At 36.4% G+C, this 12,754-nt stretch overlaps 1 protein-coding gene and 1 long non-coding RNA gene across 2 annotated transcripts; one reads left to right on the plus strand and one right to left on the minus strand.

Moving 5' to 3' along the window:
* The first annotated feature begins 1,659 nt into the window (after positions 1-1,659).
* Positions 1,660-2,926, plus strand: LOC148802515 (uncharacterized). Its single transcript, XR_016082644.1, has 3 exons — positions 1,660-2,050; positions 2,168-2,407; positions 2,796-2,926. It is a non-coding gene; the product is annotated as an uncharacterized LOC148802515 (long non-coding RNA).
* Positions 2,750-6,828, minus strand: LOC104590189 (annexin D4-like). Its single transcript, XM_010248743.2, has 6 exons — positions 6,703-6,828; positions 6,014-6,186; positions 4,755-4,967; positions 3,791-4,012; positions 3,568-3,639; positions 2,750-3,226 (listed from the first exon to the last, which is right to left on the minus strand). The coding sequence occupies exons 1-6, from the start codon at positions 6,746-6,748 to the stop codon at positions 3,017-3,019; spliced, it is 936 nt and encodes a 311-aa protein (XP_010247045.1). The 5' UTR covers positions 6,749-6,828; the 3' UTR covers positions 2,750-3,016.
* Positions 6,829-12,754: the final 5,926 nt, after the last annotated feature.

The following is a 12,754-nucleotide window of genomic DNA, read 5'->3' on the forward strand; positions in this document are numbered from 1 at the left end:
ACAACTATCTTTCCCACAAGATACTGGAGAGCATTGTTGGATTGAGGAGAATAGAAAGAGGAGAGAAAGGGGAAGGGGAAGGGGAAGGGGAAGAAAAGAGATCGGGGGAGAGAGAGAGAGAGGAGAGACAGGGACAGAGAGAAATGTGAAGGAATAGTTATCAGAAGGGGAGAAGGGGAAGACGAACAGTATTTTTTTCATCTGAATAATTATTATAAGGGTAGTATGGGGATTAAAAAATATTGTAACGGTCTTTTGGAGGAAGGGTAATAGAAGGGTGTCTTTGTCGCAAAACAAAGTACAGTGAGTTTTTGTCATAGACCCTATAATACAAGGGGGTCTTTGTCTCACAGTCATATTACAAGGGGTTTTTATCGCAAAACAAAGTACAGGGGTCTTTGTCACAGACCCCATAGTACAGGGGGTCTTTATAATTTAGCCTAAAGTTAATTTACAAAAAGGTGAAAGATGTGATCTTGTAAGTTTGTAAAATCTATGAGAGGTCCTCTTCTTTGGTATTACATTAGACACATTATAGGGGGGTTCATGGGGTGGGGACGAAAGAGGGTGAACATTAGGTTCACTGTCCTTACCATGGAGAGCCTGTGGATATGTGGGTTTGTTCCCACATCAGAAAGCAATGTGGTTCTGAGATTGGGTGACCATGTAAGGCCATTCCATACATCAGAAAGCAATAAAGAAGGAAGGGGTTTGTGGGGGTGAAATCATGCATTTTCACTCCAATCTTGGTTCTAAGAAATGGTTTTCACAATTTATCGATTCTATTCCAGAAATTATGGTAGGTTGCAGAGGCATTTCAACTCTTTTGTTTTCTTTGCTTAAGTGGTTTTCTCTGTAATGAACTCTTGATGTCCAATTATTGAAGAAAAGTACAAATACATAAGAAATAATACAAAATTCAAGGTTTTGAACTCTACATATTTGCATTTGTACTCCTTTCAAACTAAGCCTAATTGTCAATAAACTCAGCTCTGGTGCTAATATTTGCAGCATTATTGACATTGACTAGAACTTATTTCTTGTCAAGTTCATTGACCTCACTTTTGTTTTGTATGAGATTTCTGAATGATGATTACAAAAGCATGGAGAATATCAAAGGTGAAACTTCAAAATCGGAAGAATCTCTCTAATTTGTTCTGTATCTCTAATTATTTCGATTGATGGTATCGGCTATTGGGTGTACTGGAATTGGCTTTTCCCTTGTCACAAAAGTAATGCAATCCTCTAGTAGGGTGGCACAGATCTTACAAGAGAAATTCAAATAATCAGTTTCAAAATATCTATGCCTTCCTCTCTAAAGGTGGTTTTGACTCAGAACTAGGAATGGCAATGGGGAGAGGCAGGGCTGGGTTTTGCATGCCCAGTCCCTGACCCCGAGCTCAAATACCCCACCCGTACCCCAATGGGGCTAGAAATCCCAACCCCATCCCTGTCCCAGATTTTCAGGTTTCCCAAAAATTCATCCCAAACCCAATCAGTGGTAAAAAAACCCGCCATGACCGGGTCAGGACAGGTTGGAGCCCCGACAGGAATGGGTCAAATTGCCATCCTTTGCCTATGATTATGGATGATTGGAGTATGCAGGTATTGTCCATTTCCACAAGTCAATCTGCTCCATGAAGGCATGAATCTCTTGGTTTCAGTTACCTCTACCAAATTGGAGTCTGGGCAGTCATGATCATCATTCAAAAGTTGATCAAGCTGAGAAGATTGTCCAGGAAGTATTTAAGCGTAAAAATAGAAATGGTGATAGAAAAATTAGCTTGGAGGGATCCATGGAATTCTCTGAGTTAAGTCGAACAGTTGAACCTACATAAACAGCCTCATTGAAACTTTCTGGAATTGATTTTCTTTACAACTAAATTAGATCCTATTATTTTGACCATGAAAACCAGTTTATATGGACACCAATTAGAAATGGTGTTTTTGCACAAACCATTTTGCAATCACATATAAACCATTTTGCAATTAGAAATGGTTATATGGACACCATTACATGGAATCCTTGAGCCAGCTAAAGATTTTTTTGGTAAGCACAAGGCATGTCCATTTATCAAGGAGGATTTTCGTTTTCAGAATCCTCTTGTTTCTGTCATCTTTTTCTTGGTTTATCTTGTCCTCCCTGATTTAAGTTGGTGTGCTTTAGGTTTTTTTTTACTCGCAAGACTGCGTTGGATGTTTCCACTCATTGCTTTGTCACTCCTTATCTCATTCTGATCCATGAGAGTAGTGGTCTTTCTCTTTGTTCCATTCCTTCCAATGGCAGATATTAGTATGACTATGGCCTTGTTTATCCAGGTTTAGGCGTTTAGCCTTGAATTTTTATGGTGCTATACCAAAGGGAACTGATTGTGGTTATAGGCTCATAACAAGTGCTTGCAGAAAGGTATTCAATCCTATGCATTCTCATGGATCCATATATATGAAATATTTACTCAAGTCTGTGACTGCTTTAAGAGCTTCTCTATCTATGCTGGTTCCTCAAATGTGGGGTCTATACCAGACCTTAATTTTAATGGTTTCTAGGAATGGGAAATGGCTCACACTTGGAGAGAAGGTGGCAAGTTATTTCAAATTTCTGTACCCAAATATAGCTCTTTTGTTATATTCTAATATGTTCTTTCACACACTGCTTAAATTTTTAATTATGGCTTTAACTTTAGCTCATCTAGGAAAATCAAATTCCATTCTACTCGTCCTATCCTCTTTAAGAAAGAAACAAAAGCACTTAAACTGATAACAGATGTTTAACTTATTATGGTTTCACTTTGCAGGGAATTTGATATCCATACAGATAAACATGCACAGTAAAAAAGCTCTTTTATTAAAAAAGAGGTCATCCTTGGCTGACCAGATGATGCATGAAACACAACAGACCACACAGAATTGCATATGACCAACCAGCTTAACCTGATTAGACTTGAGATATGAAATAGGAAAATCAAACAATGCATGTTCAGCTGCTTCTTATGGAAAGGTGACAGTTCTGTATTTCTTAGTCTCCCCTAGCAACCAAGGTAAGCAAGAAGTCTTTGTAGTTCCCATTGGTTGTCTCTTCAATCTTCTGTGAGAGGGAAACTCCATGTTGCTTATGGTACTCCTCTGATATCTCCTTCATGTAAGAATCAGCTTGGGTTACAATTACTCGAGTCAGAGCTTGCTTATTTTTCTCATCTGCACTTCCTTTCAGTGCTGAAGCCAGTATCTGGGAACCAGAATGACTATTAGAACAACGAAAGTAAAAATGTTGAAATTGGACATCTTGGTCATGGTTTTAAAACCGACCCGGAGACCGAACCGGTCAGGGGTCCGGTTACCAGGTCGAAGTCCAACCGTTCGAACAGAATGCTCGGCCTGTTCTGACAAAAAAATTAAAAAAATAAAAAAACTGTCAAAACCATTCAAACGGTTAACCACCCGGTTCAGCGGTTCGCTGACCAAAAATCAACGGTTCTGGGGAAAATCCAGTTTTTGGGGAAATTCCCAGTTTTTCCGGTCCAGTCCGGTTTTGAAAACCATGACCTTGGTTGGTAGGTTCTTCTTTACCTTGCTGAAGTATGTTTTAGGAGAGGAAATGCACTGAATTGTATAGCTCAAGCTTGAGCCTTCTTCCAGATCCTGATAAAAGCATCAATTTATATTGACTTACAATTAGAAATGGCTTTGTTCAATGAGACATTAGTTTTCACCAGAAGCAACTATCTCAGGGTACATAACCAAGAAAACCATGCAATAGTTCTTCAATTGTATTGCAGATATAATTGGATACCTCTTCAGTTGTGGTGCCAGATATCTCCTTGTAGTAATTGAACACTGCTTTGAGATGAAGCTTGCTCCTGGTTGTTATTATCCTCACTACTTCTTCATTCTCTATAGGCCTCTTTTCAGCATTTTTTATGGCTTCAGAGAGGGTCTTAGCCTCTGTTTCAGCAATCTCTTCATTGACTCGTGCTCCCTCATATCTGTAGGAGCTCACTAGTGCTACCAAGAGCTGTTGCAGTTCATAGACATTCCAAATTAGTTTGTTACAAATTAATGGGCTGTTTGCAAGTCTTTCTAGGTAGATCTTTCAACAGCCCGTTAGACAAGAAGATGCAGTGAGCTTTTGGGGTCTTGTCTTTAAAGATCAAGACTGCTTGGTTCACGTCATGGTCTACCGGGCTATTAAAAACAGTTGCAGAGGCTATTTTCAATGCGAAAAGACCAAAAACTTCATTTCAATGGAAAAAGACCATTTTTTGGTCTTTTGATCTTCCCGCAGACCACTTAAATGTTCTATTTATGAGAGAAGGATAAACTTCTCGAAGCACATAGTCATAGATGGGCTCAGCGGTAAATGGGCTTTTAAGGCCTAATAACTGCCTTTGGCAGGTCTTGTCAACAATTTGTAGGGTCTCATCCATGGGCTGAGATAAGCTAGATCCATCCCGTTGTCCAGGGCTCCACTGTGGTCTACCAATCTCAGCATGATATCTTGCCCATTAAAATGAAGGCCCATCAATTGAATGAACTAAAGATGAGGCAAGAAAAGCTTGTGGCAATGTTGTAAGACTCAAACCGGACTAAAAACCAGAATGTTCCATTGGTCCCGGTTTTTCGGTCCTGTTTGGTCCAAATAAACAAACCATCATTTAATTGGGACCTGGAAAGGCAATCAGATCCCGGTTTTCATTGTCCGACTGTCCGGTCCTGGCCAAGTCTTACAACATTGGCTTGTGGTACTAACTACTCACATTACGGTTGCTGTCATTGACACTGTATGCAACATCTTCCTCGATCGAGTGGTCGAAGAGGGAGTGGTAAGCCCTCCTTGCCCCCAAGAGCTCTTCCGACGACCGGGTACAGGCAATTTCGACGAGAATATCGTAATCTCCCTTAGCCAAGGCTTCTTTTGCAAGACGGGCATCTCTTTCCCAAGGATGCAATGTCCATAACACCATAGCATTCTGTGTGTTAAAAGAGAGAAGCAAGTGAGCTGTGAAGGAAAAATTCAAGATCAATCCAATCCTCCCAATAGATAGACGAAAGAGAGATCCATTGGGGCCCAAAATCCAAGCCCATAATAAAGAATTTCATGGGAATGGATAGATGAAATCAGTGAAGGTCATCCTCCCAATCTTATCCTCAAGTTTATAGCTGTCAATGGGCCGGGTCTGATTGGGACAGGGTGGACCAGCCCCGAACCAATTATTAATCATTTCTATAAGATAGACCTAGAATCAAACCAATTATTAACCGGAATAATCCCGTCTGACCCAAATAGACCTGATTGTACTTGACATCAGTGATTATATATGATAATAACTAAGAACTTCATTTTTTTATTATCTAACCTCGATAAAAATTACAATAAAATGGTAAACTATTTATATGTATGAAATTTACACTTTTAGACATAAAAACATAACAAAAATTAAAAGAAAAAAAATGAGACCTTTATATATTTATTAACCATAAAACCGGTTTAGTTTTTTCGGATTGATCCGATCTATTGACAGCTCAGTTTTTTGTATGTTGGGCCCACCAGAGTAGAATGGGCTCCAAGTCCATCTGGCCCACTAAATCAATGTGGTCCACTTAAATCCTGGAGCACTCCTTCAATCTTCACACCAAATACAACTGCGTCAAACAATATTAATGTAAAAAAAAAATAAGAATCAAAAGAGAAAACTATAAATCATGGTTTTTAAACCGCCGTTGATCCAGATGATTGGACCATTCAGCCTGAAAACTGTCTAAGCAATCAGTTTCGTTTTACCTTAAACCTGGTCCCTGGTCAAAAACCATTGAATCGATCAATAATCTATTGACTTGGGTGGTCGAACTGTCAATCCATTGACCCATTCAACAGTTTTGGCCATTTTTTATTTTTAATTTTTGTTGTCAGAACGAGCTATCCGTTCGACCGGACAATCGAACCATCAACCCGAAAACCGGTGGCCAGAATGGTTTCTTTTCCAGATTATGTTTTAAAACCATGCTATAAACATACCTTAAAACGCAAGAATTCATGCTCAAGGAAGGCGATATGGCGTTCGTCCCACCTCTCGAAGAGGCGTTTGTCTTCCCTGAAGAACTGAGGGAATCCCTTCCTGAAGGATTTTCTCTGCTCTGGGTGCCATTTCCCCAGTATCGATATTATTGAATTCTCGTCAACTCCAAACCCTATAAATTGGAGAAATTGCAATATTTTTAATATTAAAAAGAACAAAGTTAGTTCCTGAATTGAGGGATTTTCTTTTCTCTGGTTGTATATTCAGTTTCTCGTTTATGAACAAACAAATGAATTCAATAGACATAAACATCAAGAAACCCATCTCTTTTCTTTCTTTAATTTTGCTTAAATACTACAGAAAACAGAAACCAATGGTAAAAATAATTAATTAGAAAAAGCAAGAAATGATGATGGGAACAAAAGTTGGGTTTGCAAAAGCAGGATTTGTGCTTTTGAAGTCCAAAAGCACAGGGCCCCAATTTTATATTTTGTGCTTTTGGGGCTTAAAAGTGCTTTGGCTTTAGAACTTTTATGTTATTAATCAAACACTCTTTGACTCACTTTTTGTTTCTCACAGCCCAAAGCTCAAAAGCAGAGAAGCTGAGAAAGCCTTTGTGAGAGCTAAAAGAAAAGAAAACTTTTAAGATAATAGATAGGATTATAGGAATGATGGAAAAAGCCAGAACCTGAGAAAGCCTTTGTGAGAGCGTCGAGATCTCCAGGAAGAGCCATTCTCTGTTTTCTTTCTTCAGGATGAGAAAGGATGGCGCTCTTTTTTCTCTTCAGGCTGTTATATATGAAAATTTTAGGGGTATTTTTGTCATTTAACGAGTCATAGGGCGTTATGGTCATTATGTTTATCAACTTAAATATAAAAAAAAAACAAAAAACAAAAAGGAAACTTGAACATATTTTTTCTTTCTCCATAATTGCGAATAATTAATTTTTATGGATAAGCGTTTAAATTTGCAAGCGGGTTGGGCATATATTAGTAAATTGGCCCAGTACATAAAGTCCATAATGACTTATGGGCCCCCACAAATAATTCGATGTATTTAAAAGTTGATGTAAGGTTTGATTTAAAAAGTAGTTTTGTTGTCCTCGTGTTAAACGAGATGGAATGGAGGTAGTTTTTTATTGGATTTTATTTTAGTCCTTTATTTGAATGTATTTGTAGAAAACACCTTTCCTTTTTTAAAATGACTCATACCTCCGATTTTCAATTTTCTTGTTCATCGGGATCCCTTGCCTAAATTGTTTCAATTTGGAACAACCCTTTAGGGATCCACTACTAGGGGTGGCAACAAGCCGAGCTTTTCACGAGTTGCTCGAGCTCGGCTCGTGAAAAGCTAAGCTTAGCTCAGCTCGGTTTCAACCGGGCTTCGAGCCGATTTCGAGCCCAGTTCATAGGCTCGATTAAAAAATGAGCTGAGCTCGAGCCTAATAGAAAATAATATATGTATAATACAAATATTATAATTCTTAGTTTTTATAATTCTTAATTTTTAAATATCAAATAAAAAATATTTTTATATAGAATTTTTTATTTTTATAAAACATTTTTCTCAAAATCAAGCTCGAGTCGAGCCGAGCTCAAACTTATGAATTTTTTACTCGAGTCGAGTTTGATCTCAAGGTTCTGGCTTGAACTCGAGATCGAGCCTTTTAGAACAGTCTCGAGCCGAACTTGAGTCTCATACTATTCGGCTCAGCTCAAATCCACCCCTATCTGCTACCAATAAAATGCTTCCAATATTATCCCAACAAATCATTGAAGTCCTACATTGGAAGTATCCCCTTTATCACAGATATTTCCAATATACAGCTGCAGTGACCAGTTGGAACATGTTACTATGTTAGAAGCATCAGGTTAGTAGCATATCTGAAGTGCCCACCTAAGATTACAATCTGCATACATTTATTCATCAATTCTATGCAATATTGGAATCCGATCCATTTGATTGAACAAATGAATCAATACTGATGGATACATATAGGAGTGGTCACAAGTTAGCTTTTCACAAATCGATTTGGTTTAAATTGAGATTCGAGTTGAGCTTGAACCCAATTTATAGGTTTATTTGTTAATTGTGCCAAGTTCGAACCTAATGAGCTGGGCTTAACATACATATATGTGTATATATAATAAATATAAAAATATTATACATATAAAAAGTAATATAAATAAAATAAAAATGTTATATATATATAAAATATTTTTATTTATATATATAATAATAATTAATTATTATAATTTTAATTTTTTAAAAATTAAATAAAAAATATATTTTATTTATTTATTTTTATAAAACATTTTACTCACAGTCAAGCTCAAGTTTTTAACTTGAACCAAATTTGAGCTCAAGTCTCTAACTCGAACCTCATACTTTCTTGATGAACCAAATTCAAATAACTAACTATTAGGTTTGGTTCGGCCCAAATCCACCCCTAGATGCATATTTGGATTTACGAATATTTGATCTTATTCGGTCCATATTTTCAATCAGTCGACATAAATGCTTGAACCAGACGTGGTCGATCCATTTAGTAGGTTACTGATTTTTGCGATGCTTTTTACTTTTTTTTTTTAATTGTTATTATGACGCTGCAGGTTATTGACCCATTGGTCCTAATTAGACCTAAAAAGTTGATCCAAACCCGACCCAAAAAAGTGGGTTAGGACACCCTATCTGATGACCGAAGTAGAAGACGATCAACCTGACCTAACCCGACCAAAAAGAATTCTATGGTCCTCTAATTAGGGTTTTAAAACATTGATGCAGAGTGGTGGTCCTGGTAGAATAAACAATCAATACATGATTGAGCAAGGTTTTTAAATTTGAACCGGACAATGAATCGGTCAGAGTTCTGGTTCTTGGGTCAAACGGTCTGACTATTTGAATTGAACGGATGGTTCATTTTAACAAAAAATTAAAAAAATAAAAAACGGCCAAAACCGTTAAATGGTCCAAATGGTTTGAACGATTCGACCACCTGAGTCAGTGGTTTTCTGATTAAATTAATGGTTTTTGGTGAAATAACAATTCTGGGGTAAAACGGAACTGATCACCTGACCGTTCCCGATTTTTCTAATCCGACCATCCGATCCAATCTGATTTTAAAAACCATGTGATTAAGAGGTGACCGGAATGGATCATGGGTTGTGCCTAAACCTATTCATGGGCTGGGCTCGGGCTTGACTTTTGTCAAAATTCTAATAGGCTCGGCCCGAAGCCCGAGCCCCAGACAGTGTAAAATTGAGCCCGAAACCTGGCCCGTGAACAGGTTTAGTCGTGCCTGAACAAAATTCTAGCATTTTTCTCCTACTGTTGGAGCTAGATAAAAAGTACAAAATCAGACTGCCCATTCATGAAAATCACACCCCAACCAGTCTATTGACGGTTCAGCTTTGGAAAAAATAGGTTTCTTCAGTGTTTTTAAATTGTCATTGATTCAGACAGTCGGGCCATTTGGCCTGGAAATCGTTTAAGCAACTGGTTTCTGTTTCACCATTTGGCAAAAAACTGTTGACGTGATCAGCAAATTATTGATTCAGGCAGTCAAATCGTTGATCTATTTAATCCAAACAATGGTTTTTGGCCGTATTTTATTTTAATTATTTAAACCGTATAGTCAAACTGCTGACCCAAAAATCAGTGGCCAAAGCAATTTCAGTTCCAATTTAGTTTTTAAAACATAGTGTTTCTTTATCCTTAGTTTACTTTTTGGACCACAGGAATATTTTAAACCGGATTGAACCAAGCTAGCGGGTCTGGTTTTTGGAACATTAATTAATTGTTCATTAATTTGCTGTTCTCTGAAGTTGATTAATTGGACAGTTTTCCTTTTTGATAAATGGCAATGCCTTGACCATCCATAAAAACTAGTTTTCTTTTCTTTTCAATTAAGCGAGGTTTGTAGTAAAACCCCTTCAAAATTAAATAAATCATTTTATAACTGCCTTAAAATCTTTACATTGTAAAAGCAAATAAAAATCTCAACGGCTGATCTTCATAATTATATACACTGTTTAAACGTTTACATATATATAATTTACAGTTAAACAGGCCATAATTTTCTTAATTTTATTAAAATCTTGTTTTAAAAAATAATAAATATTAATAAAATGAGGTTGATGGGCTACTTCTTATATTTCAATTATTGTTTAATAAAAAAAAAATGGGTGTGAATTGATTGACTCGATGGTTGGAACTAGTCAACATTTAAGTATGCAAATACACATAATATGTTAATAGTTTTGAACTCCAAATACATGACAGGCCTTCACAATTTATGATAAAATATTTAACAGCATTTAATAATACATCACAAATGGTAGATTAAATAATAAATATAATTTGCTTTGGTTGTTCATCTCAAAGAACTCAACTATATCTTCAATATTTCTCCATTTGCTTAGTGCAATTTGGGCAAAGCAATTATATTAATTCATCGTCAAAAAAAAGAAAATCATCACCAACAAAGGGCTGTGAAGTGGTTGAAGTGAAGGACTTATTGTTTTTTATTTTATTAGATAAAACAAACTCAATAATAAAATATTCCAATATAAAGTAATCAACCCATTTTCAATTTCAGTCATTGAGGAGCTTACAACATTAGTTCAAATCAGCCCCCCACAAGATTCCCCCGGTGTTCCACAGCATATTCCGCTGTATATTGGGAATATCTCCCGATGATGATATCATCATTTCAGGTATTATCATTCTAATACACGACGAAGATGTGCTATGGGACATTGTGGGGGGCTGATTTGATCTCTTCTTAATAAATTATTCACAAAAAGAAAAATCAATAAGCTATTCAATTCAGCCACTTCAGTTGTTATTAAACGGCCCATAATCAATGTTATGAAATATGAACCGGTGGTTCACGATTAAGTAATTCAGTGACTTGGTTCAAATAATTTAAAACCTGCCCAAATTGCACCCCTAATTATATGTAAAGTAGTAGAAATATGAAAAATATGGGAGGAGAAAAACATGCATTAAAACCAAAAATATCCTACAATTTTTCTTGAATAATTTTCAACTAATTTACTTAAATGAAAAGTGAGATCATTAAATCTGATTCTCAGGGTTGAACTGGATTTTTCGAATGAAACTTGACCAAATTGATGGATTTCTTACCAAAAGTAATGTTCTAAATTAAGGTCCTATAAATTATGTGAGATTTTTTATTTTTGAAAGCCCTCTGGCTGAGTTCATTCACTAAATTTGCTCACTGTGCATTTTCCTTGGTAATAGTGGATTCGAGGAAATTAAGCACTAATAAATATATGAACAGCCATGTTGTCTAAATATAGAACAAAGTGAACTTAGCATTAGGAGAACCTTGATAGTAAGTGTTGTGTTCCCACTCCATGTTCCGAAAATTCAAAGACAAATTTTCATAGTGATTTGTGATGGAAGCACAAGATTTTGGCCGTTGGATTGATCCATTTTCGACTTATGCTTATGACTAGAATTCATTATGTTATGTTGTTTAGGGTTTTCTCTTTTATGTAATATTAAGTTTGCATAAGAAGAAAGTGAGCATGTATTGTAAGAGTTTGGTTGTATTGGGATTTAGGATTTCTAAAGGAGAGTGTTTTCTGCATAGCCTTCTATCTCTATTGTCATTTTCTTGGTGCATTTCGTCTTTGTCCTTCGTCCATGGACATAGGCTATAAGCCAAACCATGTAAATTTGTACGTGTTCTTCTTGTGAGTTTATCTATTTTGTGTTTTCTTTTAGATTTTCTCTAATCTTTGTTAATATAGTTCTTGATCTTGAACTTTTGATCATCATATTTGCCAAGGGGAATTCAATGAATCCTCCAATAGGAGTTTAACAATCTTTGGTCATCCCCCTCCAAAATAATCAAAGATAATCCTACCTTTAGTGCAAGATTGAGAACTTTAAAGAAAGTGCGGGTTTTGACTTCCCTAACCCTATCTTTGGTTTGAAGGAAAAAGTAGGGAAAGGAAGGGAAAGGCAGAAAAACCTATATAAACTTTGTATAAATTTTCCTACATTTTCCTTCAAAAAACATAGCAGAGAAACCTATTTCTACTAGAAATGCTTTGAATTGATCAATACAAATTAAAAAAAAAGAAACACTGAGCTAAAGAGTGAGTAGGCATACCTTGAAAATTCACATATACATGGAAGCTATTTTTTTGGTAGGCAAATGAAAACTAATCCATTAAAACAAATGGGGTTCATGAAAACAAAAGTCCCCATAGACTTTGACCCATCGAGATAAAGAGTGGTTGGGGCGTTACTTTTAATAGTAAGTTTATTATTTTCACTAGCCTTGAGCATTAATTGTGAAAACCCTCCATTTCTAAAACAAAAAGATAAGGTGATATAGCCTTAAACCTATACTTGTCTCAAAGAACCTTCAGGGGATCCATTTATGATGATAAAAAACTTTACACTTGAAATGCAGACCCAAATCAAGAGAATCATAGGCCTTTTATACATTAATCCAAAACCAACTTTAGCTTATTGGCAAGAGGTTTTATAATTATCTTATAGAGCACATTACATAGACTAATAAGCCTATAATCCTTCACTTTTGTTGCTGCCTTGAATAGGCTGAAGGCAACAAGGTAATTTTGCTTCTGAGTCGAGGGTTGGTTGATGAGTCCGAGGTCTGCTTTGGTCGAGGGCTGGTATCAGACTTGTGAAGAGAGAGAGAACGTCAAAGACATCGGGTGCTAACCCAAGGCGAAGA

The sequence above is a fragment of the Nelumbo nucifera genome, chromosome 2 (genome assembly GCF_055504915.1).
Source record: "Nelumbo nucifera cultivar China Antique chromosome 2, China Antique-T2T, whole genome shotgun sequence".
NCBI lineage: Eukaryota > Viridiplantae > Streptophyta > Magnoliopsida > Proteales > Nelumbonaceae > Nelumbo > Nelumbo nucifera.